The 25,121-nt window shown below is 41.7% G+C and overlaps 2 protein-coding genes across 3 annotated transcripts in view; one reads left to right on the top strand and one right to left on the bottom strand.

Moving 5' to 3' along the window:
* The window catches only part of GTF2E2 (general transcription factor IIE subunit 2), a 62,854-nt gene that overhangs the window by 26,099 nt on the left and 11,634 nt on the right, over positions 1 to 25,121 (top strand). For both annotated transcript variants that reach the window (XM_073655202.1, XM_073655203.1), the window contains exons 3-4: positions 20,833 to 20,924; positions 21,742 to 21,849. In XM_073655202.1, the coding sequence (XP_073511303.1) occupies positions 20,833 to 20,924; positions 21,742 to 21,849 (200 nt within the window). The remainder of the gene's footprint in view (positions 1 to 20,832; positions 20,925 to 21,741; positions 21,850 to 25,121) is intronic.
* Positions 1,444 to 18,119, bottom strand: SMIM18 (small integral membrane protein 18). The gene is made up of 2 exons (XM_073637059.1): positions 17,942 to 18,119; positions 1,444 to 6,933 (listed from the first exon to the last, which is right to left on the bottom strand). The coding sequence occupies exon 2, from the start codon at positions 6,905 to 6,907 to the stop codon at positions 6,617 to 6,619; it is 291 nt and encodes a 96-aa protein (XP_073493160.1). The 5' UTR covers positions 6,908 to 6,933; positions 17,942 to 18,119; the 3' UTR covers positions 1,444 to 6,616.

The following is a 25,121-nucleotide window of genomic DNA, read 5'->3' as shown; positions in this document are numbered from 1 at the left end:
CCCGGGTCCAGAGGAGAGTCTCCTCTTCTCCAAACCCGAGTACCATCCGCACATTGAATCGCATGTATTCCGCATGTGCTGATGCAGTGATTTGGATGTCATGCGTTCCAATGCAAGTCAATGGCGGCGAAAACTCAGCGATTCCACAAAATAATTGGTAGTGCTGCAGATTTTCCCACAATGATAATCCACAGCGGAAATTTCCGCAGCATGTGCACAGCACATGCGGATTATCATTGGGGAACATAACAGACCTTCTACCATGCGTTTTTTGAGCGTTTCTGCAGCAGAATTGCCGCTGCGGAAATACTTAAAAAAACGCATAGTGGGCACACAGCCTGACGCTGGCACAAAATCCTCATTATCCGTAATACATTGGACTGTGTAAATAGGGTATACTGCTGATAACACGATGCTAGATAGGACAATCATATTAACCTTTAAAGAGGTTCTCCGAGAATGAGAGAAATTGGCATCCCTGATATAATTCACACTGCAGCCAGTCCTAGTCACTGTCAGGATGGGCTCAGACTGAAGATATATAGCTCGAAAGACCAACTGATAGGAGCTGTTTCACATATACCTCAGTCAGGCTGTCATATGTGAAGAAATGTCTCTTCCTCACTTAGCACAGCAGGGTTATCTCCAGAGTCATTTTCCTTAATGTTTATTTCTTTTCTAGTTAGGTGCAGTCAGTCTCTGTGCACTGCTATGAAGCTGTCAGACTGGCTAAGGAGGAGGAGGATGAAGCTGGAGATGTCTTCATCAAGCACAACACGGATAACATGTGTGAAGAAATATCAGAGCCGGCAGCTGATCGCTCTATTTGTGATACAGCTCTTGTGAGGTGACACACAGGACCTGTAAATCTTCAGTCTGCAGCCAGTCCTGACACGTGACTAGGATGGGTTTGAACTTCATCAGGGACGACATTTTATATCGGTCTCAGAGAAGGGATTGTCCGGCCGTGGGGGACAAGTCTGTAGGAACTGTGTCCTGCCGTGGGGGACAAGTCTGTAGGAACTGTGTCCGGCCGTGGGGGACAAGTCTGTAGGAACTGTGTCCGGCCGTGGGGGACAAGTCTGTAGGAACTGTGTCCGGCCGTGGGGGACAAGTCTGTAGGAACTGTGTCCGGCCGTGGGGGACAAGTCTGTAGGAACTGTGTCCGGCCGTGGGGGGCAAGTCTGTAGGAACTGTGTCCGGCCGTGGGGGACAAGTCTGTAGGAACTGTGTCCGGCCGTGGGGGGCAAGTCTGTAGGAACTGTGTCCGGCCGTGGGGGACAAGTCTGTAGGAACGGTGTCCGGCCGTGGGGGACAAGTCTGTAGGAACTGTGTCCGGCCGTGGGGGACAAGTCTGTAGGAACTGTGTCCGGCCGTGGGGGACAAGTCTGTAGGAACTGTGTCCGGCCGTAGGGCATCTCATAAAATTAGAATATCACCAAAAAGTTAATTTATTTCAGTTCTTCAATACAAAAAGTGAAACTCATATATTATATAGAGTCATTACACACAGAGTGATCTATTTCAAGTGTTTATTTCTGTTAATGCTGATGATTCTGGCTTACAGCCATATGATGGCAGACTTTTGAGTCCTCTGTGTGCCCTGCATGCTGTGAGGATTCTCTGGTGCTGGTAGTCGTGGGCCTGTGACCGCAAGTATGCTATCATCAGAAAATGACCTACCTATTGTTTAAATTTGGTTTTTATGCTAAATGTATTTTTTTGGCAAAGTTTTTTTCCCCCGTATTACAATATGTATTAATAATAGAAATCTTGCCAATTTCACAATGGCCACTGATGAAACCACACATGTACTGTGACATTCCCTGTTGTGACTGGTGGATATTAGCTGTGGATGTGGATATTATTTGGTATTGTACTTGTGTTTCTGCTACTAAGGAACACCAGAGTCTAAGAAAGTTCAAATTTCCTAGATAAAAATAAAGGAAAAAAAATAAAGATGTTTGGTGTCACCACGTTAGTAAAAGTCTGTTCTATTAAAATATGGGGTTAATTAACCCGATTGGTAAACGCTGTAAAGAGAACTAAAAATCAGAATGTCAGAATTGTGTTTTTTTTTTTGTTACCTAACCTTCCTAAAATAAAAGTGTAATAAAAAGCAACCAAAGCATCGTATGTACACACAATTGGTATCAATAGAAACATCATCTCACTGCGCAAAAAAAATACGCCCTTACTCAGCCGCATCAAGAGAAACGTATAAATGTTACTGGTCTCCAAAAATGGCGACATAAAGCAAATAAAAATCACCATAATCTGACTGACCCAGGATGCCAATTGTGTTTCCAGGACATTTCTACCGTGCTAAGAACCCCCTAAAAAACAAAATTCAGAAAACATTTACCATTTCACTTAAAAAAAAAATTTTTTTGCCATGTTTCGGTACTCTGAATGATAAAATGAATGGTGTCATTCAAAACTACAACTCATCCCGTAAAAACAAGCCTTTGTATGTCTACTGACAGAAGTCGAGGAAAATACAAAAGTGCGAAAAAACAAAATTCCCTGATCCTTAAAGGGTCAATAAAGATTGATATGAAAAAAAATTGTATGTATGTAAATAAAATACATATGCAGAATAAAAATTTGATTTAAACAATAGGTCATTTTCTGATGAGATCAACCCTCCTAAGCGGTCTATATGGGCATGCAGGTCATAGGAAGCTGAATAAAGTGATACCGTGATATCTGCGATTTGGTGCCTTATTTCTGAGTAATCTACATTTTTGTTATATATAAATGAGCTGTTATTATCTATGTGCCGGACACTGATCTGCATGAGAATCTGCTTCCAGAGATTATTACATATAGATGGGGTCAATACCAGTGTGATGTGTAACAGCCGCTCTCTGCTCTCCTGATCTCACTGCAGAGCTGTGTGTGATTATATCTGACACATCTCACAGGCAGACAGGGCTGCAAACCAGCAGAGCTGTGAGAGCTGCAGCTGCTAATATGTTTATGAGACAAAGTTCAGTACTACTGTTCTATGTTAGTTACAGGTCTCATATTGGTAAAGCCCCCTTTCATTTAAAATAAGCTCTGGAGGCGGATTCTTATGCAGATCTCAGTTTGGTCCATAGATCTTAACAGCTCATATCTATATAAGAAAAACATGGATTTCTCTGGAATAAGACATTGGATCACAGATATCCAGGTATTTAGATTTCAGCGTCCTCAGTGGTTGATACTTTTTAATGGCTAACCATCTTTTCAGTTAGCCATTAAAAAGTATCAACCACCGAGGACTCTCAAATCTTAATATTTTTCTATCTAGTGGCTAACACAGTACAAAGGTATATATTTTTTTTAGATATCAAGGTATCATTTTATTCAGCCTCCTATGATCTACATGCCCATATAGACGGCTTAGGAGGGTGGATCCCACTGACAGATTCCATTTTAAGGTGACAGATTACAAAGCATCTGATTTACTTTTTACAATAAGGGGCTTCATAAACAATAGGGATAATTCAACAAAGATTTTACCCCAATAAACTGTCATATACAGCTAGTTAACCAATTTAACAAATAATTTGGCATATATTCGTTACACAAAAATGTTGCTTCTTTTGTGTTTTCACACCAGTTCTACAATATTTGGAAAAAAGTAGCTGGGGCTTAGCAGGAAGAGACTATATTTTTTGCCAGATAGTGGCAGCCTCAGAAGACGCCCAAATTTATTAATGGGCAAGGGCATCTTACTAGATAGGAAATGCCAGTCTTGGTGAATGGACCACATAATGTTGTATTCACCATTGAGTAGTTGAGGTTGCCTGAGGAACCTTCTATGTGAGTGGACAGGCTGGTCCTCCTCTACTTCACCAGCTTATCCACCCCCTTCATTTTGCAAGAAAAGTTGTCAGTCAGTCCTTAGTGCAGAAATGACAGCATTATTCAGTAGAGGCATTTATGGTGTCCTGGAGGCCGAGACTTCAGAAGAAATATTTCTAAAACGAAGGTAATGAAGAGAATTGTGAAACATTTACTCTAGCCTGCCTGACACATTTCTGCTGTTATTCTTCAGACTTCACTGCTTGACTGGCTCCCTATTTTTTTTTCCTGTGCTATCAATTACCGGTAATTCCCAAATCAATTTTAGTGCCCCGAAAATTTGGACAAATTTTTTTTTTCTTCCATTGGACGTAGGGCTGAGTTACAAAAAAAAATATACACATTCTGACAAAAAGAAATTACTTGCACCAAAACTCCTAATACTTAGTGATCACCAGAATTGGATTCTGTGGTGTGGATACGTCATCACAAGGCTGGCATAGAAGCAATTGACACAAGTGCAGTGAAATCGCACATACTAGCCTCGCCTTTATTTGTACCCGTCAGGTGGGCTAGAATCTGCCCAGTGTGGCTATTCGCAGGGCTGTGGAGTCGGTAAGCCAAACCTCCGACTCCTCAATTTCCATGACACCGACTCCCTCATACATGGCTCATGTTTAAGTGATAAATTTACTGTAGCACAGATTCATCTCAGCTAAAAGTCTAGACCCTTAGATCAGGAATAGCACAGACATTTATAGGACATTTCATAACTTTCCCAAATTCTTATGAAAATATTCAGCACATACTACATTGAACTACTGTACCCAATTTATTATATATTTTAGGAGTCGGAGTTGGTCCGTTTTATACCGACTCCGATTCCGACCACACCAAAATGGGCTCCGACTCCACAGCCCTGGCTATTCGGAAGAGAGAGCAGGTCACAGTATATCATGTACTGATCTCCTAGTATCCTGTGCACACACTATACCACATACAGTATAATAGAGGACTGGAATATGATTTAACCTCACTACAGACTTAAGATCCAGGAGAGTGAGTGATGGGATATATTATGACTACCAGTCACATATTATGCTGTATATATCATCTGATGTCTGTGTGCATTGCGTACGGTATACAGGACATGAGATTTTATACAACAGTGTAATTTCACTGATATCAATTATACTACAACTGCAGAACATCTAATATATATCGTTCTCACACCATCCTGTATACCATATACAAGATATCAGATGTTCCGGGATAATATGACTGGTACATATGCTATTATCATGTATAGTATAGGTGGTGCACTGATCAGCCCTGTGTACAGTTTTGTCTTGTAGTGCCTGTGGTTGCTCTGCTGAGGCTCCTTGTGGGTCATAGCTGCAGCTTGGACCTTCCTGACAAATCAGATGACCCTGGAGACGATCTCACATTAATGTGTGATCTGATCTGTGTGACAGTTAGAAGTCTTATGGAGCCTCAGCTGAGCCACCGCGGATGCTAAAATACAGAATCGTTCACAGGATTGACCTAGATGTGAGTTACCTCATGTCTCTATAGACATCTACCTCCCAGTGCTGTGTCCTAGTCCCTGGTCTCTTCCATACAATGCCGCGGCTTCCACTCGGCGCCAATATGAGCCCCACCTACATGGGCATGGCTAATATAGACTTCATCATTCTGACCATTATCAGAATCGTGCAATAGAGAAACATCAAATTAATTCTATTAATCGCTCAGCTCTAACTGGACGCATAAAGGTTTTTAAAACTGCTGTGCTTGTAAAAATTGTCATTTTGCTGTTTGTCTTTGCTCTGTGATACTCCTTGGTTGATATGTGGTTTAAAGGGAATCATTCAGCAGGTTTTTGCTATGTAAACTGACAGCAGCATGAAGTAGGGGCTGAGACTGTGATTTCAGCGATGTATTGGGTACAGCAGTTGTGATACAATCACTTTTTTCTCTGCTGTAGATCTTGCAGTGCGCTGAATGCTGAGCCATGTATAAGCCCGCCCACACCACTGATTAGCAGCTCCCTGTTAATGTACAGAGAAAGCTGCCAATCAGTGGTGGGGCAAATTACACACAGCAGTTGACTACAAGACACCTAGTCCTCTAGTGATGATCTCCTGCTGATAAAACACTGATTTTCTTGAAACAACACAAAGCCTAGTAAGTGACACACAGCTGGAATCAGGGTCTATGTCTCTACATGCTCTCAGATTACATAGCAGAAGCCTGGTGACAGATTTCCTTTAATTGATTCCATAAATGTTTGACAACGTAAAATGACTACAGCAGTACTACAATGATAAACTTAAAGTAATATATGAATAATATTTTTATCAGTTACCATTCAACCATAAAGCCATATTTCTTAATATTGCATTACATCTGTTCCCATATCCTGTAAGTAATGCTCCAGGTAGGACAATTAGTCTTATAGGACATTATAGTGCAGCTGTATTGTCTTTATTATGGTTTTTGGATTACTACTGTGACAAATCATGTAAACGTTATGCAGTTTTCATGTCCGTACATTTTCGGAACCAGTCTCAAAAAATGAGCTACAATGTTTCGTATTAGAAAGGATGCATCATGTTCCACTAAGACTGTGCAACCTGCAACATAACTAGGATGTCTATGGTAAGACATTTAGTAAGGGTACCTAAACAATTCACATGAAAGAGGCAATGATTGTGGGTGGCCCAATTGTGTGCTGTCATAAGCAGATGAAAAGATTGTCATCTGCTCACGGATTGTCCTCTGAACCAAATAGCCCGCCACCCTCTGGCAGGGGCCAGTGCTACACAACTTCGGTTTTTCGCTTCTTCATGCTGCTCATGAGGGCTCTTACTGGGTTTGGTTCATTCTCCAGATCTTTGACGGTCTTGTGTTTGGCACAACAGCAGCAGTCCAGCATTTCATAAAGGAATGCCAGCAGGACAAGGGAGAGTACAGTCAGGATGAACAGCACCAGGATTACAAAACACGCTGTGTTCCAGCCATCGTGGAATGGGTAGATCTTCTGAACCTGGAACCCAACTTGCTGCTGGGTCAGGCTTGTCTCATTTTTCCAGGAGCCAAGAGATGACATCTTGTTAGGCACTCTTCAGAGAGTATCTGCAAAAAAATGGTAATGCCAGTCATTACTATCGAACAAGCACATTGACAGTTTTTCAGAACACCTTAATGTAGACAAGACACACCTTGTTTTTTTTTTCCTGACTGTCACTTCTTTCAGTGTTTTTGCAGCATTTTTCACCCATTGAAAGCACTAGCTAGTGCAAAAACGCAGCTAAAATCGCAGGTGTCGGGTTTTGCTGCGTTTTTGGTGCTAAAACCTGAGGAAGTTGAATCAGGTTGGTTTTTTTCTGCACTAAACTTTCATCATCATGAACAAGAGACAAATGTACCCTGACAAAAATGCAGCAAAAACGCATCAAAAACTGCTTTTTTGAGGGTTTTTTTAATGTCAAGAGAGAAGGTTTTGCCTGCAGAAAAGGCAAAGCCTATGTGTTTAAACCAGTATGTCTGAACAGTTCTTAAAGGGGTTTCCCCCCACTATCAAAAGTTGATTTTAATCAACAGATCTTGGAATAATAATAAGTTCCACAATTAGATGTAATTAAATAAAATGTTCCTGTGCTGAGATAATCTTATAAATGTGCCCCTGCTGTGTACTGTGTAATGGCTGTGTCTGACCGTGCAGGAACATGGTCTGATCATACCACATCTCCTGGGCAGGGGAGGAAGCAATAGAGTATACAGACATTACAGCAGGGAATCGCAGCTGATTCTTTCTGTGAGGTAAAACCTTTCCCTGCCTGTTTTTAAACAATGTTTTACTTCAAAGAAAGAATCAGCTGTGATCTTCTGCTGTAATGTCTGTATACTCTTATGCTTCCTCCCCTGCCCAGGAGCTGTGGTATGATCAGACCATGTCCCTGTATGGTCAGACACAGCCATTACACAGTACACAACAGGGGCACATTTATAAGATTATCTCAGCACAGGAACATTTTATTTAAACACATCCAATTGTGGAAGTTATTATTATTCCAAGAGCTATTGATTAAAATTAACTTTTGTTAATTGGAAAACCCCTTTAAGGTGTGGCATAAAGATTTTTATGTTTAACCCAATTTTGAAGTTGTGCCAAACTACCTATCTTTGCCTTCTTGGGTACGAATTTTTGGACCAATTTTCACTGCGGTTTGGGTGGTTTACTATAATGGTCTTTACTTTTATTTTGTAATACTAATGTCCACCATACACATTAGACTAATGTCAGCTGAACCCACATATATATTGTTAGAATTGGCCAACAGTCTATTGAGTATGGAAGCCCTTGACTCTCCTGATGGATGATTTTGAGGGACAGAATTATCCTGAATGTCTGATTTCGGACTCTCGATCCTTTTTTTTTGTTTCTTTTTTTCTTTGCATGTTTTTTTTTCCACATCCTTAACCCAATGAAAACCTTTATCATTGAAAAATAAATTATTCGGGGTTTCTTCTGAATAAAACAGAACTAGCTCAAAATTTAATATCTTGGCTCATAATTCAGGCTATCTTGAAATGTATTCCAAGAATTTAATGATGTGTGACTTGGCTCCGTAATAGATTGTAGTATTTCCTTACACTTAGTTATAACGTTGCATATGGAACAGACGCATATATTGAGCTCAGTACACTCAACATTTTCATCATCCGCTGTCATGCCCTAAAACTTTTTAAAGGGCATCTGTCAATAAGATCAACCCTCCTAAGCTGTGTATATGGACATGCAGGTCATAGAAAGGTGAATCAGAGGACACATTGATATCTGCAATCCAATGAATAGTTTCCTAGAAATCCATGTTTTTCTGATATGCAAAGGAGCTGAAATAAATCTCTGTGCCTGATTCGAAGGGTTGATCCTGCAGACACATGCCTTTTAAAAGGTTATACCCAACATTGCAAGGTGATACTTTGCTGATTGGGTAAGGTTAGAATGCTGGAACGCCCACTGATGCCAATAACAGGGATTTGAAATGCCTCTTGGGTTCTCATGATTGCATCTCTTTGGTACCTATGGGGGTCCCAGTGTTCTTGAACCACAAGTTAGCACCTATCCTGTGATTTCTTTGCAGTCATTCAGATTTGACTATGTCCCAATTGTGTGTTATTGTAGTCCTAGGCGTGTGTGGTATCTGTCTTGCGACAGGTTTGACTCTGCAGTGTGGTTTATACAAGAAAATACTGTGGACTGCGAAAGTATTTAAACAACCCCCCCCCCCCTTGGCTTTTTACTTATTTTGTTACATTACAACCTGTGGTTAAATATATTTGTAATCCGATTTGTGTGTGATGCACCAGCACTAAATAGCCTAAGTTGGTGAAGTGAAATGAGAAAAATATAGGCATAAATTAAATGTATGGGATCAAATAACTAATAATTGGCATGTGCATATGTATTCACCCCTTTTGCTATAAAGCCCCTAAAAATTTATGGTGCAAGCAATTACCTTCATAAGTCACATGTTTGGTGAAAGGAAGTCTATCTGTCTGCAATCTAAGTGTCACATGGTCTGTCAGTATATGCACACCTTTTCTGAAAGGCCACAGAGGCTGCAAAACCATTAAGAAAGCAAGAGACACCACTAACCACTAACCAAACAACATCATGAAGACCAAGAAGATCTCCAAACAAGTCAGAGACAAATTTGTTGAGAAGTGTAAGTCAGGGTTGGGTTCTAAATTAAAAAAATATATCCTAATCTCTGATTATCCCCCGGAGCACCACCAAATCCATTATTATTATTATTTATTATTATTATAGCGCCATTTATTCCATGGCACTTTACATGTGAAAAAGGGGGTTTACATAGCTAAAACAATTACAAAAATCTTGAACAAAAATGCAACGTTAAACTAGTACAGGAGGAGAGAGGACCCTGCCTGCGAGGGCTCAGTCTGCAAGGGATGGGTGAGGATACAGTTGGTGAGGGTAGAGCCGGTCGTGCAGTGGTGTGGTGGAGCAAGGGTTGCTGCAGGTTGTAGGCTTGTCGAAAGACGTGGGTCTTCAGGTTCCTTTTGAAGGTTTCCACAGTAGGTGAGAGTCTGAAGCATTATCATCAAGTGGAAAGAACATGGTACCACAACAAACCAAGACAAGGCCGCCCACCAAAACTCTACGACCACAATAAGCCTTACACTCCATAGAGGTGGCCTTTATGGAAGAATGGACATAAATAAAGTCTTTACTTGCACAACAAAATTGTAAGGCTTGCTTTAAGTTTGCCAAAAGACATGTGGGAGACTCTCCAAATGTATGAAGGAAGGTGCTGTGGTCAGATGAGACAAAACTTAACTTTTTGGCCACCAAGGTAAAAGCTATGTCTGGCGCCAAACCAACACAGCTAATCACCCCAAGAATGCCATGACCACAGTGAAACGTGGTGGCAGCATCATACTGTGGGGATGTTTTTCAGCAACTGAGGAAAATGGTCCAACTCGAGGGGAAGATGAATGGTACGAAATACAGGGATATTCTTGAACAAAACCTGTTTGTCAGTGATTTGAGACTGGGATGGATGTCAAAGCCCAGACCTAAATCAAATTGAGAATCTGTTGTCAGACTTGAAGATTGCTGTTCACCAGAGGAAGCCATCTAACTTGAAGTAACTGGAGTAGTTTTGCCTTGAGGAATGGGCAAAAATCCCAGTGGCAAGATGTGGAAAGCTCAGAGACTTATCCAAAGCAACTTGCATCTGTAATTGCCGCAAATGGAAGCTCTACAAAGTACTGACTTTAGGGGGGGGGGGCGAATAATTATGCACACTGAAGTTTTCAGTTATTTTGTCCTATGTGATGTTTGCTTCACAATAAAAAGAAAACTAAATGTTCACAGTTGTAGGCGTGTTCATTACATGAACTGATGCAAAATATGAAAAATGCCAAGGGAGTGAATATTGTAACAATGTAAGTGTGAAGAGTTTTTCTCATATGTCGAGTAACTAAAATTTACTAATGTGTGCAAAAATAAGCCTTTCTGCCAACTTCATTTTCTAAATCTTAGTTAGGATCTGGTCTTATCTGGCAAATCCTAACTACTCACAGAAATGCTAAATGCGGGACTGCCAACAAAACAACGGTACAATGCACAGCAATGGTGTTTTGTAACAGATAAAATCCCATTTTGATACTTGGGTACAAGTTTATACAAAAGAATAGCGAGCTCCACTGTGGATATTTCCACTACTTGTGAACTCTCCTTTAATTCCAATTTATTCGGATGGCAGTAATGAGGGAATATTTTGGCATCCAGAAGGGCAGGCATGATAGCAAGTCTACTGACCCTAATGAATGATATTATAGATCCCTATGATACTGTTAGTTCTGGTCATAAAATCCACCGTCAGGCCAGAACTTGTGGCCGCTATACTGATGCTAAAATGCGCCCTTGAGCTGTATTAAAGGAGTTGTCCACTACTTTTTAAAATGCCCCCAATGTATTCAACCTGTGGAAAGAAGATTTTTTGTAAATACCTTGGTTGTACTTTATTGCCTGTGAGCGGCGCTATCGCTGACCATCACGTGGCCATCTCGTCGCATACCAGCATCCAACGCGCTCTTTCCTGCGTTCATTGGGAAAGCGCATGGTGGATGCTGGTCTGTGACGCGTGGGGAAACCCCGCCCACAGCCCAGCATCCACCACGGGAAGCTTGTCACTGAGTCACGCCTGACTTGACGTGACACCAGCGGATGCCAGAGCCGGCTGCAGCCGGGGGTCACGTGATGCCTTTGAGCGGTCAGCGATTGTGCCGTTAACAGGCAATAAAGTATAACCAAGGTATTTACAAAAAAAACTTCTCTACTTCTCTCCACAGGTTGAATACATTGGGGGCATTTTAAAAAGTAGTGGACAACTCCTTTAATTAACCCCGTGCATTGTAATAGTCCTAATAAGCTGAAAGTCATAGGAAACGTTGCGGTAACCTGGTATTCAGCTCACCCATGGACTGAGGATCTCCTCTGCATGGACGTCTTGGAGTATAGCAAGGAACAATGAAGAGAAAAGGAAGGTACATCCAGCACTTTTCTCTTCATTAGTCCTAATAAGCCTCCCAGAAGAATGTATTAAAGGGAACCGGTCACATGAGTTATGCTGCCCAAATTGCGGACAGAATGAATCAGAGCCTGGTTGCATGATTACAGCCATACATGTTTCTCTCTGAAATATTGTGGTGTTTCAGAGAAAATACAGTTTGAAGATCCGGTTGGGAACCGTAGTTGTAGATGAGACAAGTCCACCGCCGCCCCTGCAAGCTTCTGTAAATTACAAGTCTCTCACAAAGCAAGAGACCTGTCAGTCACCTCTAACAGTGATGGGAAAAGCCAGCTGAATTTTTCCTGTTGAACTGGACATACCATGTAATTGTGGCAACAGACCAGAATAAAAAGGCTTTGTTTTTTTAATTTGACCTCTCCGTTGCAGCAATATTATCAATCCAATATTTGGCACCTAGTGAATTAACTTTAGTTAAGTCCAAGTGGGTATTAATATAGTTATCACTGGGGGCATATGCTTCTGCCTCCAGTAACATAAAAGTGCAGAAGGATCTGTGATGTCATCGGGGTCACATGACCTGAGTCCACAGGTCCTACCAGCAGGAGTACGCAGCCTAAATAAGCACTGATAATATATAACAGCACAGAGGTGTGGAGCTACTAACTCCAGACAACATCACAGGTGCTTCTGCACTTCTATGTTGGTGTCTGCTTATGATTGGTCAGCGTCATACAGGAGGCAGAAGTACACGCCCCCCTACAGTGAAAATCAATCTAATAACACTCTCCTGGGCTTAACTAAAGTTAACTCATTAGGTGCCAAATATTTGATTGCCAATATCTCTGCTAAGGTGAGCCAAAATAATTAAAAAAAAAAAACTAAATATTTTATTCCATTCTGCAACCACCATCGTGAGTCCAGCTCAGCATGAAAAATTTGGTGAAAGGTCCTCTTTAAAATGTACCCATCATCATTTTGTTTATTTAGCATCTTGTCCCTTCTTAACATGTGCTGATGATTGGTAGAAGTCCAGTTCTTGTGAGTGGTCTCAGAACCCAGACTCTCATTGATTGGTGGGAGATGTTCGGAAATTATAATAAATCACTATATTGTTATCTTTTAACAATTTTGAAAAAGAAAAGCCGGCTCAGTTGGAGTTTAGTCATTTTCCTTTTGTTTTTTCCGCTCATTGCTTGGCAGGACCATATGTATTTTCTTAATTTAGAAATCTCCAATATTTCTGCATTTGGATGGGACTAGGCTACATTTGTGAGCAGGATACCTTCGTCCCAGGCACTGTATTAGAATATTAATATGCGCAGTTGGAAACACGAGGCTATTTTTGGCCCGTACGGTGTTTAATTATATGCCTTGATAAGTTTTACAATGTGCTTTTCAAGCTTGCTCTTATAAATGAAGTCACTCTCATTAATTGTGGCCAAATCTGCATGCGGTGGATTTGCAAGTCATTTTTGGTACAGCAGCGTGTCATGTATTTGTGCTAATAAAAGCCTTTGTTCTAAACGGCAACTGCCAAGTAAAGAAAGTGCGTTAAAGTGTAACCTTATCCGCTCAGATGCACGCCAGACTTTAATAATTCATTAGTAAAGCCCGCCTGCTTACGTTGCATTGTGTTTCACTATACCTAAGGCAGCAACTCTTTTATTCTCCCCATTGCATATTACTTGGGGCTTTGAACTATAGTCTGCTCTTGTGTCGCAGTTAGATTTAGCATTTTGTCTGTAATTTGATATTGATGGCATGGATTTATATAGTGTGACCGTAAAGAATGGTAAAAAATAAATCTATACTTACCTTCTGATGGCCCCCGGTGTCTTTATTCGATGCGTCCTGCCTTGCCGGCAGCTCGCGGTACACTGAAGGACCTGCCGAGGTCAGCAGTCGCTTGACCCTTCACATGACTAAATGACGTCAGCGCAGGTCCTTGAGTCCATCGCGATCTGCCGGCAAGTGAAGACAAGGAGACCGGGGGCCATCAGAAGGTAAGTATAATATTTATTTTTTATTTTATTCTTTTTTTTACAGTTTTCTATGGTACCCGGGTCCAGAGGAGAGTCTCCTGTCCTCCACACCCGGGTACCATCCGCACATTGAAACGCATGGAATGCACGTGTACAGATCCAGTGATGCATAATCCATGCGTTCCAATGCAAGTCAATGGCCGCGAAAACGCAGCGCTTCCGCAAAATAATTGGTAGTGCTGCGTTTTTTTCCGCAATGATAATCCGCAGCGGAAATTTCCGCAGCATGTGCACAGCACATGCGGATTATCATTGGGGAACATGGCAGGCCTACTACCAAGTGTTTTTTAAGCGTTTCTGCGGCGGAATTGCCACTGTGGAATTGCTTAAAAAACACATCGTGGGCACACAGCCTAAAGGAAGAATTGGGATTGATTTTACTTTAGTGTTGTTTTTTTTTTTGTTTAAAAAGACAATAAGTTTTATAAATATGTGTGTTAAGCCCCCCATAAACATTCGACTAATATTTGCCAATCCTGCTGATAACGACGGGTTCGGCCACCAGTCTATTGTGTATGGGAGGCCCAAATAGATGATTAGGCATGTCCAATTTCACTAGATAAGCTGCCGCCAGAGATTTCTGACAGCGGCTTTCTCATAGAGAGTACTGTGCTGATTGCTCCTGTATATGGAGGCTTTACGGCAAATAGAAGCCAGCCAAACCATCGTTCAGCCATCTAATGTATATGGGGGACTTAAACATTTTCAGGGGCTTCGAGCCTTTGTAATTGTGTGACAAAGATGTGATTTCATCCCCTGGAATAACCATTACTTCCAGTCATTGTCTGCAGGCAGAAATCTTTGGGGGTAAAAGTACAAACTAGCATGTCCGTGTAACAATCGGTATCATCTTATGACGGTAAAGAGGATGAATCTGATGCCGTATAGATGTAAATCTCACCGATGAGTTAGATGAGTACTCTGCCACGGATTATGTGGTATTGTCATTTCCTCAGACGTTCCCATGTCACGCCATCAGACCGCTATAATACAGCGTTATTTCTATTGTGCTTCCAGAGGATAAAGCTGTTATGTTGGATTTTTCCATCATTGTGCTTAACAAGTACTCTGTGCAATCCACTATTGTCGCCACCCCCTCAGACATAAAGGGGCACTTCACACACAGCATTTTGTTTTTTAAACACTGCATTTGTGGCAAAGAAGAGCCCTAAAAAATGGATGCATCTATTTTTATTTCATATGCCTTTATCTAATTTTTATAAGACCGGTAAAAACAGATGACAAAAAAAAAATCACTTGTAAACATAAACAATACATGTTAAAAAAACTTGAAAATCACAACTGTATTGTAAGCTAAATAAATAATAAAAAAAAACATGCCACAAATCCGTGAAAAAGCCTTAGATAGTGGAAGTTTTCCCGTCATACCTTGGACCTCTTAGCACCAGTGTTTGCACATAATAGTGGTTTCTTGTGGTAAGAAAAGTAAGGCGAAACCTCAAAAGTGTATGTACAGGAGATGTGTAAGGTGGAAGGGTAGCCTGTATATAAGGGCACAGGACAGGCAGAAGTCTCTTGTTAGAGGGAGGCTTTACAATGGCTCATCCTGTACCCTGTACACACAGATCAGACAAATGCATCCCCCTGCTCCTTGGAGAGACTTCTCTGTAAATTGACTTCCATTCATTCCAGCTGCCATAACACTAGCTATATAGGAAGGAAGTATAGAAAGCTTTTATGAATAAAACATGCTACGTACTACAATCCTTTTTTCGAGACACCATCAGCCAATAGTTTGCCATTTTTGACGACTGAGTGACGCTGTTTTCACGATGCGGCAATGACCATTAACAAATTTTCCTCCACCTTTAGGCTCAGAATCCCTCTTTTTTACATTCAGGAAATGTGATCTTTTACCACCCTTATTAAATGGAATTCATTGCCAGGTTTTTGCTACCCCATCGAAGAGCAACATGATATAAGGGCAGAGACCCTGATTCCAGCGATGTTTCACTTACTGCAGTTTAGATAAAATCACTGTTTTATCTGCTGCTGATCTACCAGTTCTCTCAATGCTGAGCTCTGTATAACCTCATCCACACTACTGATTGTCGGCTTTCTTTGTACACTGTGCATAAGCAGAAAGCTGCCAATAATTGGTGTGGGTGTGGTTGCCGTATGCTAACAGCAGGTTTGCAAGTCCTCTTGTGGTAATCTCCTGCTGATAAAACAGTAATTTTGTCAAAACAGCTGCAAGTAGCCCAGTAAGTGACACATCCCTGGAATCAGGGTCCCTGCCCCTACATTATGCTGCTTTTGGATTAGGTCGCAAAAACCTGGTGACAGATTCCCTTTAAATTATCCAGGGGTCCTTCTTATTTGACTCTAAGGTGACATTCTGATTTTGTTGCAGGGACAAAGTGATAAGATTTGTTCGATAGTAACATAAATCGTCCCCAAGTATAATACATCTACATGGCAATTTTATATTTTCTACAGGATCTGTGAAATGATTGGGATTGCCTTTTAATCCATGAAACTACTGGATAATATACTGTGGTTCTTTACAAAGTGCTGGTAATATTACTTATTACTATACTTTTTTTCTATTATTTAAAGAGGACTTGTCACCAGGGCAAATGTGGCAAATTTTTTTCTCTTATAATTTCCCTTGAGTAATCCATTTTTTTTCTTGTTTAAAACCACCATATAGCTACAGAGATGTGAGCCTTTTTATTTAGTGCTAATTTTATGATCTTTATCAACGGGGTGTGGCTCCTGGGATTCTCTGGGGGCGTTGGCGGCTCCTGGGATTCTCTGGGGGCGTTGGCGGCTCCTGGGATTCTCTGGGGGCGTTGGCGGCTCCTGGGATTCGCTGGGGGCGTTGGAGGCTCCTGGGTTTCTCTAGGGGCGTTGGCGGCTCCTGGGGTTCGCTGGGGGCGTTGGCGGCTCCTGGGATTCGCTGGGGGCGTTGGCGGCTCCTGGGATTCTCTGGGGGCGTTGGCGGCTCCTGGGATTCTCTGGCGGCGTTGGCGGCTCCTGGGATTCTCTGGGGGCGTTGGCGGCTCCTGGGATTCTCTGGGGGCGTTGGCGGCTCCTGGGATTCTCTGGGGGCGTTGGCGGCTCCTGGGATTCTCTGGGGGCGTTGGCTGCTCCTGGGATTCTCTGGGGGCGTTGGCGGCTCCTGGGATTCTCTGGGGGCGTTGGCGGCTCCTGGGATTCGCTGGGGGCGTTGGCGGCTCCTGGGATTCGCTGGGGGCGTTGGCGGCTCCTGGGATTCGCTGTGGGTGTGTGAACAGGTTGCTCTGCATAATTAGCCTGTGAGTCCGCCCCTTTTGTACAGACCATAAATATCCGCAAAAGTCCCATATCTTTCTGGAAACTTATCTCAGGTTTTAATAGAAACAGAAACTGGATTAATCAGGGGAGCAGTGGGAATAAAATGAGAGAAAAGAAATGGCCACTTTTGATCTGATGACAGGTCTTCTCTAAGGCCCTAATGTAATGATAAGTGATGCAATTGAATGATTCTAATTCATCGTCCTCTGTGCTTTCTGTTTTGAAAGCTGTCACCACTGCCATTGTGGACAATTAGGGAGTGGCGCTGTAATTCAGTTCTAGTGAAAAATCACCTACCATGGTACAAAAAAAGGTCAGAAGTCATATAGGAAGCATATACTGCTCGGCTTGCCTAGCATATGTCCTGCTTTGAGCCTGGCCACAATGCATATTTCTCCGGTTACATATGTGCGTGCTGACTCTGATGGACTGTGGAAGAAATCATCTTGAATTCAAGCCACAAATGAAGTGCATAGAATTAGAAGCGGTAGTAAAGGATGTGTGTGCTGCTGAGCCATCCATGTTGTATGATCACTCCCAGAGCCTGCATATGGCTGGATGGGGACTGGCTGACAGAGGAGGCTGTGAGCCTTGTTAAGGGAGAACAGGTCCATAATCCGCCTGCATGTCCCCATCTGAGCACAGCACATCTACTCTGCAGCCAGATCCCATCATCCCCATCCTGTTGTATTGCAATACATGCTATAGATGGTTTTCTTCCTCTGCACCTACCTTCCTGTATGAGAGGCTGCCGGCCGGGCTCTGCTGTGCTGCTCTGCCTAGATTGCTCAGCACAGTGGAGATGACACAGAGCTTGGCTGCCATTGGACAGAGCAGAATGCAGGCAGCAGACTGTACACTGCTTCATTAGCATCCCAGCCCTCCACCCAAAGCACAGGGGAAGCTGCCTGCCTTTCTGGATGTTGTTTCATCTTCCTATTACCACGCAGACCCCTCTAATACCTTATTAACTGGCTCGGAGCCAGACCCCATCTGCAGCATTTTAATGCCTGTTCCATGTGAACTGGGCGATTTGTGTGTTAGATGGGATCTCTAAAGAGTTAACGGAAAGTTATCATGGCTGTCATTAGATATCTGTACACTCCTTTTCGGGATCTTATGTATTCTCCTTATATCATGCACAAGACATGAACTTTTTTTTTTTACATAGTTAATTATGGAGGTCGCATCAACTCTTGCTGGCATCTAGTTACAGTATTACATTTTTATTCACCAGAAACCGTACCTGTGTTGTCCATTGTAGCTTGGCCTCGTTCACACAGAGCACCTGTCACTTGACAAGTAACTTTTTCACTTGGTGTATTTGCTGCGGTTCTCCTGAATCTGGCTTTGTTTTTCTTTTGTTCAGAAGTCTCTCTGTTCTGAGTTCTTGCCCCCTCTTTCCTGTACAGCTGTGCTCAAAAGTTTACATACCCCGGCAGAATTTTTCCTTTCTTGGCCTTGTTTCAGAGAATATGAATAACAAAAAAAAACTTTTTCTCCACTCATGGTTATTGATTGGGTGAAGCCAATTATTGTCAGAGTACTGTGTTTTCTCTTTTTAAATCTTAATGACAACCAAAAACATCCAAATGACCCTGATCAAAAGTTCACATACCCCAGTTCTTAATACCGTGTATTGCCCCCTCTAACATCAATGACAGCTTGAAGTCTTTTGTGGTAGTTGTGGATGAGGTTCTTTATTTTCTCAGATGGTAAAGCTGCCCATTCTTCTTGGAAAAAAGCTTCCAGTTCCTGTAAATTCCTGGGCTGTCTAGCATGAACTGCGCACTTGAGATCTCCCCACAGTGGCTCAATGATATTGAGGTCAGTAGACTGAGATGGCCACTCCAGAACCTTCACTTTGGTCTGCTGTAGCCAGTGACAGGTCGACTTGGCCTTGTGTTTTGGATTGTTGTCATGTTGTAACGTCCAAGTACGTCCCATGCGCTGCTTCCGGGCTGATGAGTGCAAATTTGCCTCCAGTATTTGCTGATAATATGCTGCATTCATCTTTCCTTCAACTTTTATCAAGTTTCCTGTGTCCTTTGTGGCTCACACATCCCCAAAACATCAGCGATCCACCTCCGTGCTTTACTGTAAGAATGGTGTTCCTTTCATCATAGGCCTTGTTGACCTCTCTCCAAATGTAACGTTTATGGTTGTGGCCAAAAAGTTCAATTTTGGTCTCATCACTCCAAATTACCTTGTTCCAGAAGTTTTGAGGCTTATCTCTGTGCTGTTTGGCATATTGTAGGCGAGATACTTTGTGGCATTTGCGCAGTAATGGCTTTCTTCTCGCGACTTGACCCTGCAGCCCATTTTTCTTCAAGTGCTTCCTTATTGTGCATCTTGAAACAGCCACACCGCTAGTTTTCAGAGAGTCCTGAATTTCAGCTGATGTTGTTTGTGGTTTTTTTTTTTTGCATCCCGAATAATTTTCCTGGTAGTTGTGGCTGAAAATTTTTGTTGGTCTACCTGACCGTGGTTTGGTTTTTACAGGGCCCCTGATTTTCCATTTGTTAATTACAGTTTGAACGCTGCTGACTGGCATTATCAATTCCTTGGATATTTTTTTGTATCCCTTTCCTGTGTTATACAGTTCAACTACCTTTTCCCGTAGATCCGTTGACAATTCTTTTGCTTTCCCCATGACTCACAATCCAGAAACATCAGTGGCTGAATGAAAGATGCAAGAGTCTGTCTGGATCCCAGAAACTCACTCAGCTTTTATGCACACACACTGATTACAAGCAAACTGGTCACAGGTGAGGATGTTACCTTTAGTAGCCATTCAAACCCATTTGTGTCAAATTCTGTGCATGTTATCAGCCAAAATCTCCAGGGTATGTGAACTTTTGATCAGGATCATTTGGATGTTTTTGGTTGTCATTAAGATTTAAAAAGAGAAAACAGTAGTTCGACAATAAATGGCTTCACCCAACCAATACCCATGAGTGGAGAAAAAGTTATTTTGTTATCATTCATATTCTCTGAAACAAGGCCAAGAAGGGAAAAATTCTGCCGGGGTATGTAAACTTTTGAGCACAACTGTATATAAATCCAGTCTTGTTAGCCAATGGGACGTGATCCTCAACAAGCCCTCGTATGGCTAGGTCAGTAGTGTAATAAAAAAAAGCTATGGCTCTAGGAAGATTAAGAGGAAGCAAAATTTAAATGGAAATTCGCCTGGTTGGTAATGAGTTAAATTAAAAAAAACAAAAAAACATAGTGAAAGGTCATCTTCAAATAGTTATTTTGCTGTAAGCCCTGTATAACACCTCCTATGTGGAGCTAAATGTCTGTTCGGTTCTTCGCCGAGTAAGGCTGGTTTTCAAACCTCCATATATTCACGGGCCCTTATGTACGGACTAAGCACGATTCTCCTGAACTGTCTGAGTACGGACCGCGACTATCGTGACCAGATAACACTGTAACTCTTTGTATTATTCCTGAGAATGCCTCAATAATAAAACATAAGGTTTGATGCAGGAACATTTCTGTAAAATGAAGCACTTATAAGCTGCAGATGTACAAATAATTACAGGTTATAGTTCATCTTCTGGAGGATGCTTCTTCAAGATTGTATTTCAGGTGACTAATCTTAAGGCTTCTTTTGGCAGATGGAAGTAATGGATCCTTTAACCTTAAGAGCCTTTCCGGGTCTTCTAACTACAAGTTTGGCGTTCTTGCCAAAATTGTCAACTATATGAAGGTACTTCTACTAGTTTATATTATGCATATTAATATATACTATCTCTAAGAGTTTATTTCTGAGCGATTTAGAAAACCTATTGTCTACCCACAATGTATTCTTTACACGTGCCGTTAGTTATTCTCTCTAATTCTGGGTGACTACATTGGTCTCCACTGGAATATGGAGATCTGGAGTGGTCGGTGCTGATAATACCCTATTTGAGCTTTCCTAACTTATAACATTCAGTCTTTGGTTGAATATTTGAAAGTGCATCCATCAATTATATAATAATCTCCAATATCAGTAATTACCCCAGTTGGAAACAATCCACTTTATTACTGGATTGTCCGGACCATCAGTAAATCTGTGGCCAGCCTTCTGCACAGACATGGCTAGGCCTATGGCTAGGCACATCCTCTATCACTCTTTTAGTCTTTTTAGTTTTGTATCCATTTCTGGTATGAATTATGTCTCGTGTGCTTCTAGAAAAGATGAGAGAGTTAACAAGCTAGATAATTACATACATGGCCCTTTTCCCATCTCACCTTCTATGTTTTACTCTTCAGCTTCATTGGTCTCTTTGTAAGAAAACATGGTGTCTCCTGCTGCGGTCATGTTGTCTTCTTCTGACCGTAGGTTTCCTGACCATAAAAGCCACCCGCATGCATGTAGGAACATTAGGAGTAGGAACTGACTACCAATGGCGTTACTTTTAATATAGTGAAATAAAGATAATGTGTGCTGGTGTCCATTTTTGTTTCTCACTATTTTCGGCATATTGCTAAATGTGATGGTTGCTTCCTTTTATGTATGAATGTCCATTTACTCTGTGCAGACGAGACATCAGCGTGGTGACACTCATCCACTGAGTTTGGAGGAAATCCTGGATGAAACACAGCACCTTGACATTGGGATGAAGCAAAAGCAATGGCTCATATCCGAGGTAAAGAAAAGCTACTGGTCGTTTGTAAGATCTCTTAACATAGAGCAGAGCCGGGCACGAAGGGATGAAAACCGTGGCCGCACCATGATCTCTTCCGCCATCAACAAATGCAGACAGCGGTGAATACATTGGTGGAGGACAGAGCTTCCGGCTCCCTCCACTAGTCAGTGTGTGAGAGATCAGACCATGTCCCTGCACGGTCAGACACAGCCATTACACAGTACACAGCAGGGGCACATTTATAAGATTATCTCAGCACAGGAACATTTTATTAAAGCATCCAATTGTGGAAATTATTATTATTCCAAATCTATTGATTAAAGCGTACTTTGTTTGTGGGAAAACCCCTTTAATTGGAATCTTTGTTCTCTTAAGTTTAGTGGCAGTGTATGCAATACAGTGTAAACATATTTGCCATTGCCTAAATTCCAAAAATTACAATTTTTCTCTGGACATCAAGGCATCAGGAATTGATTTAAGCTCTTTTTCTGTACATGTTTGTATGCGCTGTCTACATATACAGTGGGGGAAATAATTATTTGATCCCTTGCTGTTTTTGTAAGTTTGCCCACTGACAAAGACATGAACAGTGTATAATTTTAAGGGTAGGTTAATTAACATTGAGAGATAGAATATCCAAAAAAAATCAAGAAAATCACATTGTATAAATTAGATAATTTTTTTTGCATTTTGCAGTGAGAAATAAGTATTTGATCCCCTACAAACCATTATGAGTTCTGGCTCCTACAGACCATATTAAAACATAAAAAAAGCAAATAAAATTAAATGCAATTGAAAAAATATTTGGTATCACCGCAAAAGTCCAATTGATGAAAATGTAAAATGAAACGGTACAATAATTGCTGCAAGAAAAAAAAAAAATCGAAACGCCTGAATTGGCATTTTTCCAACATCTAACATCCCCAAAAAATGAAATCTAAAACAATAAAAGCATCATATGTACCCCAAAATGGTACCAAATGAATAACATATCACCACGCATAAAACAAGCCCGCACCCAGCTCCACCAGCTTAAAAATTATTGCCTGTCTCAAGCAATGCCCACGCAAACCATTTATTTATTTATTTTTTTATATACAAAGTTCTACATTTTTGTTCACTAAAGTAATTTAGAAAAAAAAAAAAAGTTAGTACTGCGTTTATTGTACTGACCTGCAGAATCCTACTACCAGGCCATTTGTGCCTCTTAAAAAACACTGTAAAGCAAAACCCAGGCAGTGGAAGAATTGCATTATTTTTTTCACCATTTCATCCCACCTGGATTTTTTTTTCTTGTTTTTCATTACAAACGTATTTCATTACAGCTCTCACTTCCTTCAGATTAATGTGGTTTGTCCAAAGGCGGGGAGAGTGAAGCCAGCGCTGATTGGCGCAGGGCACGCATGACGTAGCACTGTCACACAATCGCAGGTAGATCTAGTGCCAACACCACTGGAACAGCGCCGGCACCGGAGTTGAGTATAAGGTTATGTGCCCACGATGCAGATTTGAAGCAGAAATTTTCTGAGCATTTCTGCATCTCCTTGGCAGAAAAAACGCATGCGGATTCTACATGCGTTTTTTTCAGCGTTTTTACATGTGTTTATGCATGCGTTTTTTTCAAGCGTTCTTCCAAGTGCTTTTGAGCATCACTTGGAAAAGAGCTTGACAAGTTGGTCACACAATATAAATCCATGCAACTGGCATAGATTTATATTGTGTGACCAACTTAGAGGAAATTTCTACTTCTAATCCTGCATCTAAAGTAAAAAAAAAAAAATATATTAAAAAGTAAAAAGAAATAATAAAAAAAAACTTATATTCACCTCTCCGGCGGCCCCCTGTTTCCTCCTGGCCGCATTCTCTCTCCTCGGCGTCCCTCGGTGTACTGGCAGGACCTGCGGTGACGTCATTTAAGCAGCTGATGGTCACGCGACCGCTGACGTCAGCGGTCGGGTGATGGTCGCGTGACCATCAGCTGCCTAAATGACGTCACCGCAGGTCCTGCCAGTACACCGAGGGACGCAGAGGAGAGAGGACGCGGTCAGGAGGAGAACGGAGGCCGCTGGAGAGGTGTGTATGAATAATTTTTTTTATTTTTTTACTTTATTATTCTCTATTTACTTGCAGGTACGATTGTACCTGGGTTGGAGGAGAGTCTCCTCTTCTCCAGACCCAGGCACAATTTGCGCATTGAACCGCATAACATTTGCATGTATACATGCGGATATTATGCGGTTCACTGCAAGTCAATGGGCGTGATTTCGCGGCGAAATCGCGCCCAAATTGGTTGTGCTGCGGATTTTTCCGCAATGATAATCCGCAGCTTAAATTTCCGCAGCATGTGCACAGCACATGCAGATTATCATTGGGTTTCATCCCAGACCTCTTAGCAAGCGATTTTAATGCGTTTCCGTGATGGAAACGCATTAAATCCGCAACGTGGGCACTCAGCCTAAGTGTTATTTCACAGGGGGCAAAAATACGCATTCAGAAGAGGTTGTCCGAGGAGTGGACAACCCCGTGAAATGGGAAATAAAAAGTAGTAGGACTAACCACAATTCCAGGTCTGTTGGCAAAATCCTCAGCTGCTACCCACTGCCACTGCCTGGGACAGTCCACTAGACACCTCTAAAATGTCCCACAGATGCTTCACAGTGTAAACGTGGAGACAGTATCTCACATCTTGATCTCTGATGTTCAACCAGATCTGGACTTATGGACCAGAGATACCTCACATGGTTAGCCCACAGAGGATTCTTCTACTACTTTTATTTCTGAAGGCACCTCTAAAGGGAAAATACAACATGGTTAGTACCTCTGTTCATTCATTGACAAACACCTTACTAAGAATGCAGCTCTAATATTTGGTCTCACTCAAACTCCAGTATATGGTTAGTATTTTTCATCCATTCTGTCAACCACAGAAGTCAATCTTAAACACAGTTAGTCTATAACAGAAACTTAAATTCTTCTTTACTCCTCTGCTGAGCTTAGCCTAAATACCGGATGAAATATATTGTGAATGTGAATGAGGCCTTATGATTATCCTGCAAGATGCGACTCAGGACCTCGGGCCAGGTTCCCCAAAGCTGGTTCACAAACTGTCAGTACCCTACTACACTCACTTGAGAAGCTGTTATGGGAGTTGTACTATGAAATACAACACATAGTTGATATCAGTCTGCTCTAGAGCACGGTTATCTGTTAAATACATGGACACATATATTACATGCCTCCTGCACAGTTACAAGCAATGTAAATCTATGACT

Source organism: Phyllobates terribilis, unplaced genomic scaffold (assembly GCF_046119375.1).
Source record: "Phyllobates terribilis strain yellow unplaced genomic scaffold, ASM4611937v1 Scaffold_1__5_contigs__length_1240528914, whole genome shotgun sequence".
Taxonomy (NCBI): Eukaryota; Metazoa; Chordata; class Amphibia; order Anura; family Dendrobatidae; genus Phyllobates; species Phyllobates terribilis.
The sequence above is the reverse complement of the archived record's forward strand: the minus strand, read 5'-3'. Positions and strand labels throughout refer to the sequence as shown.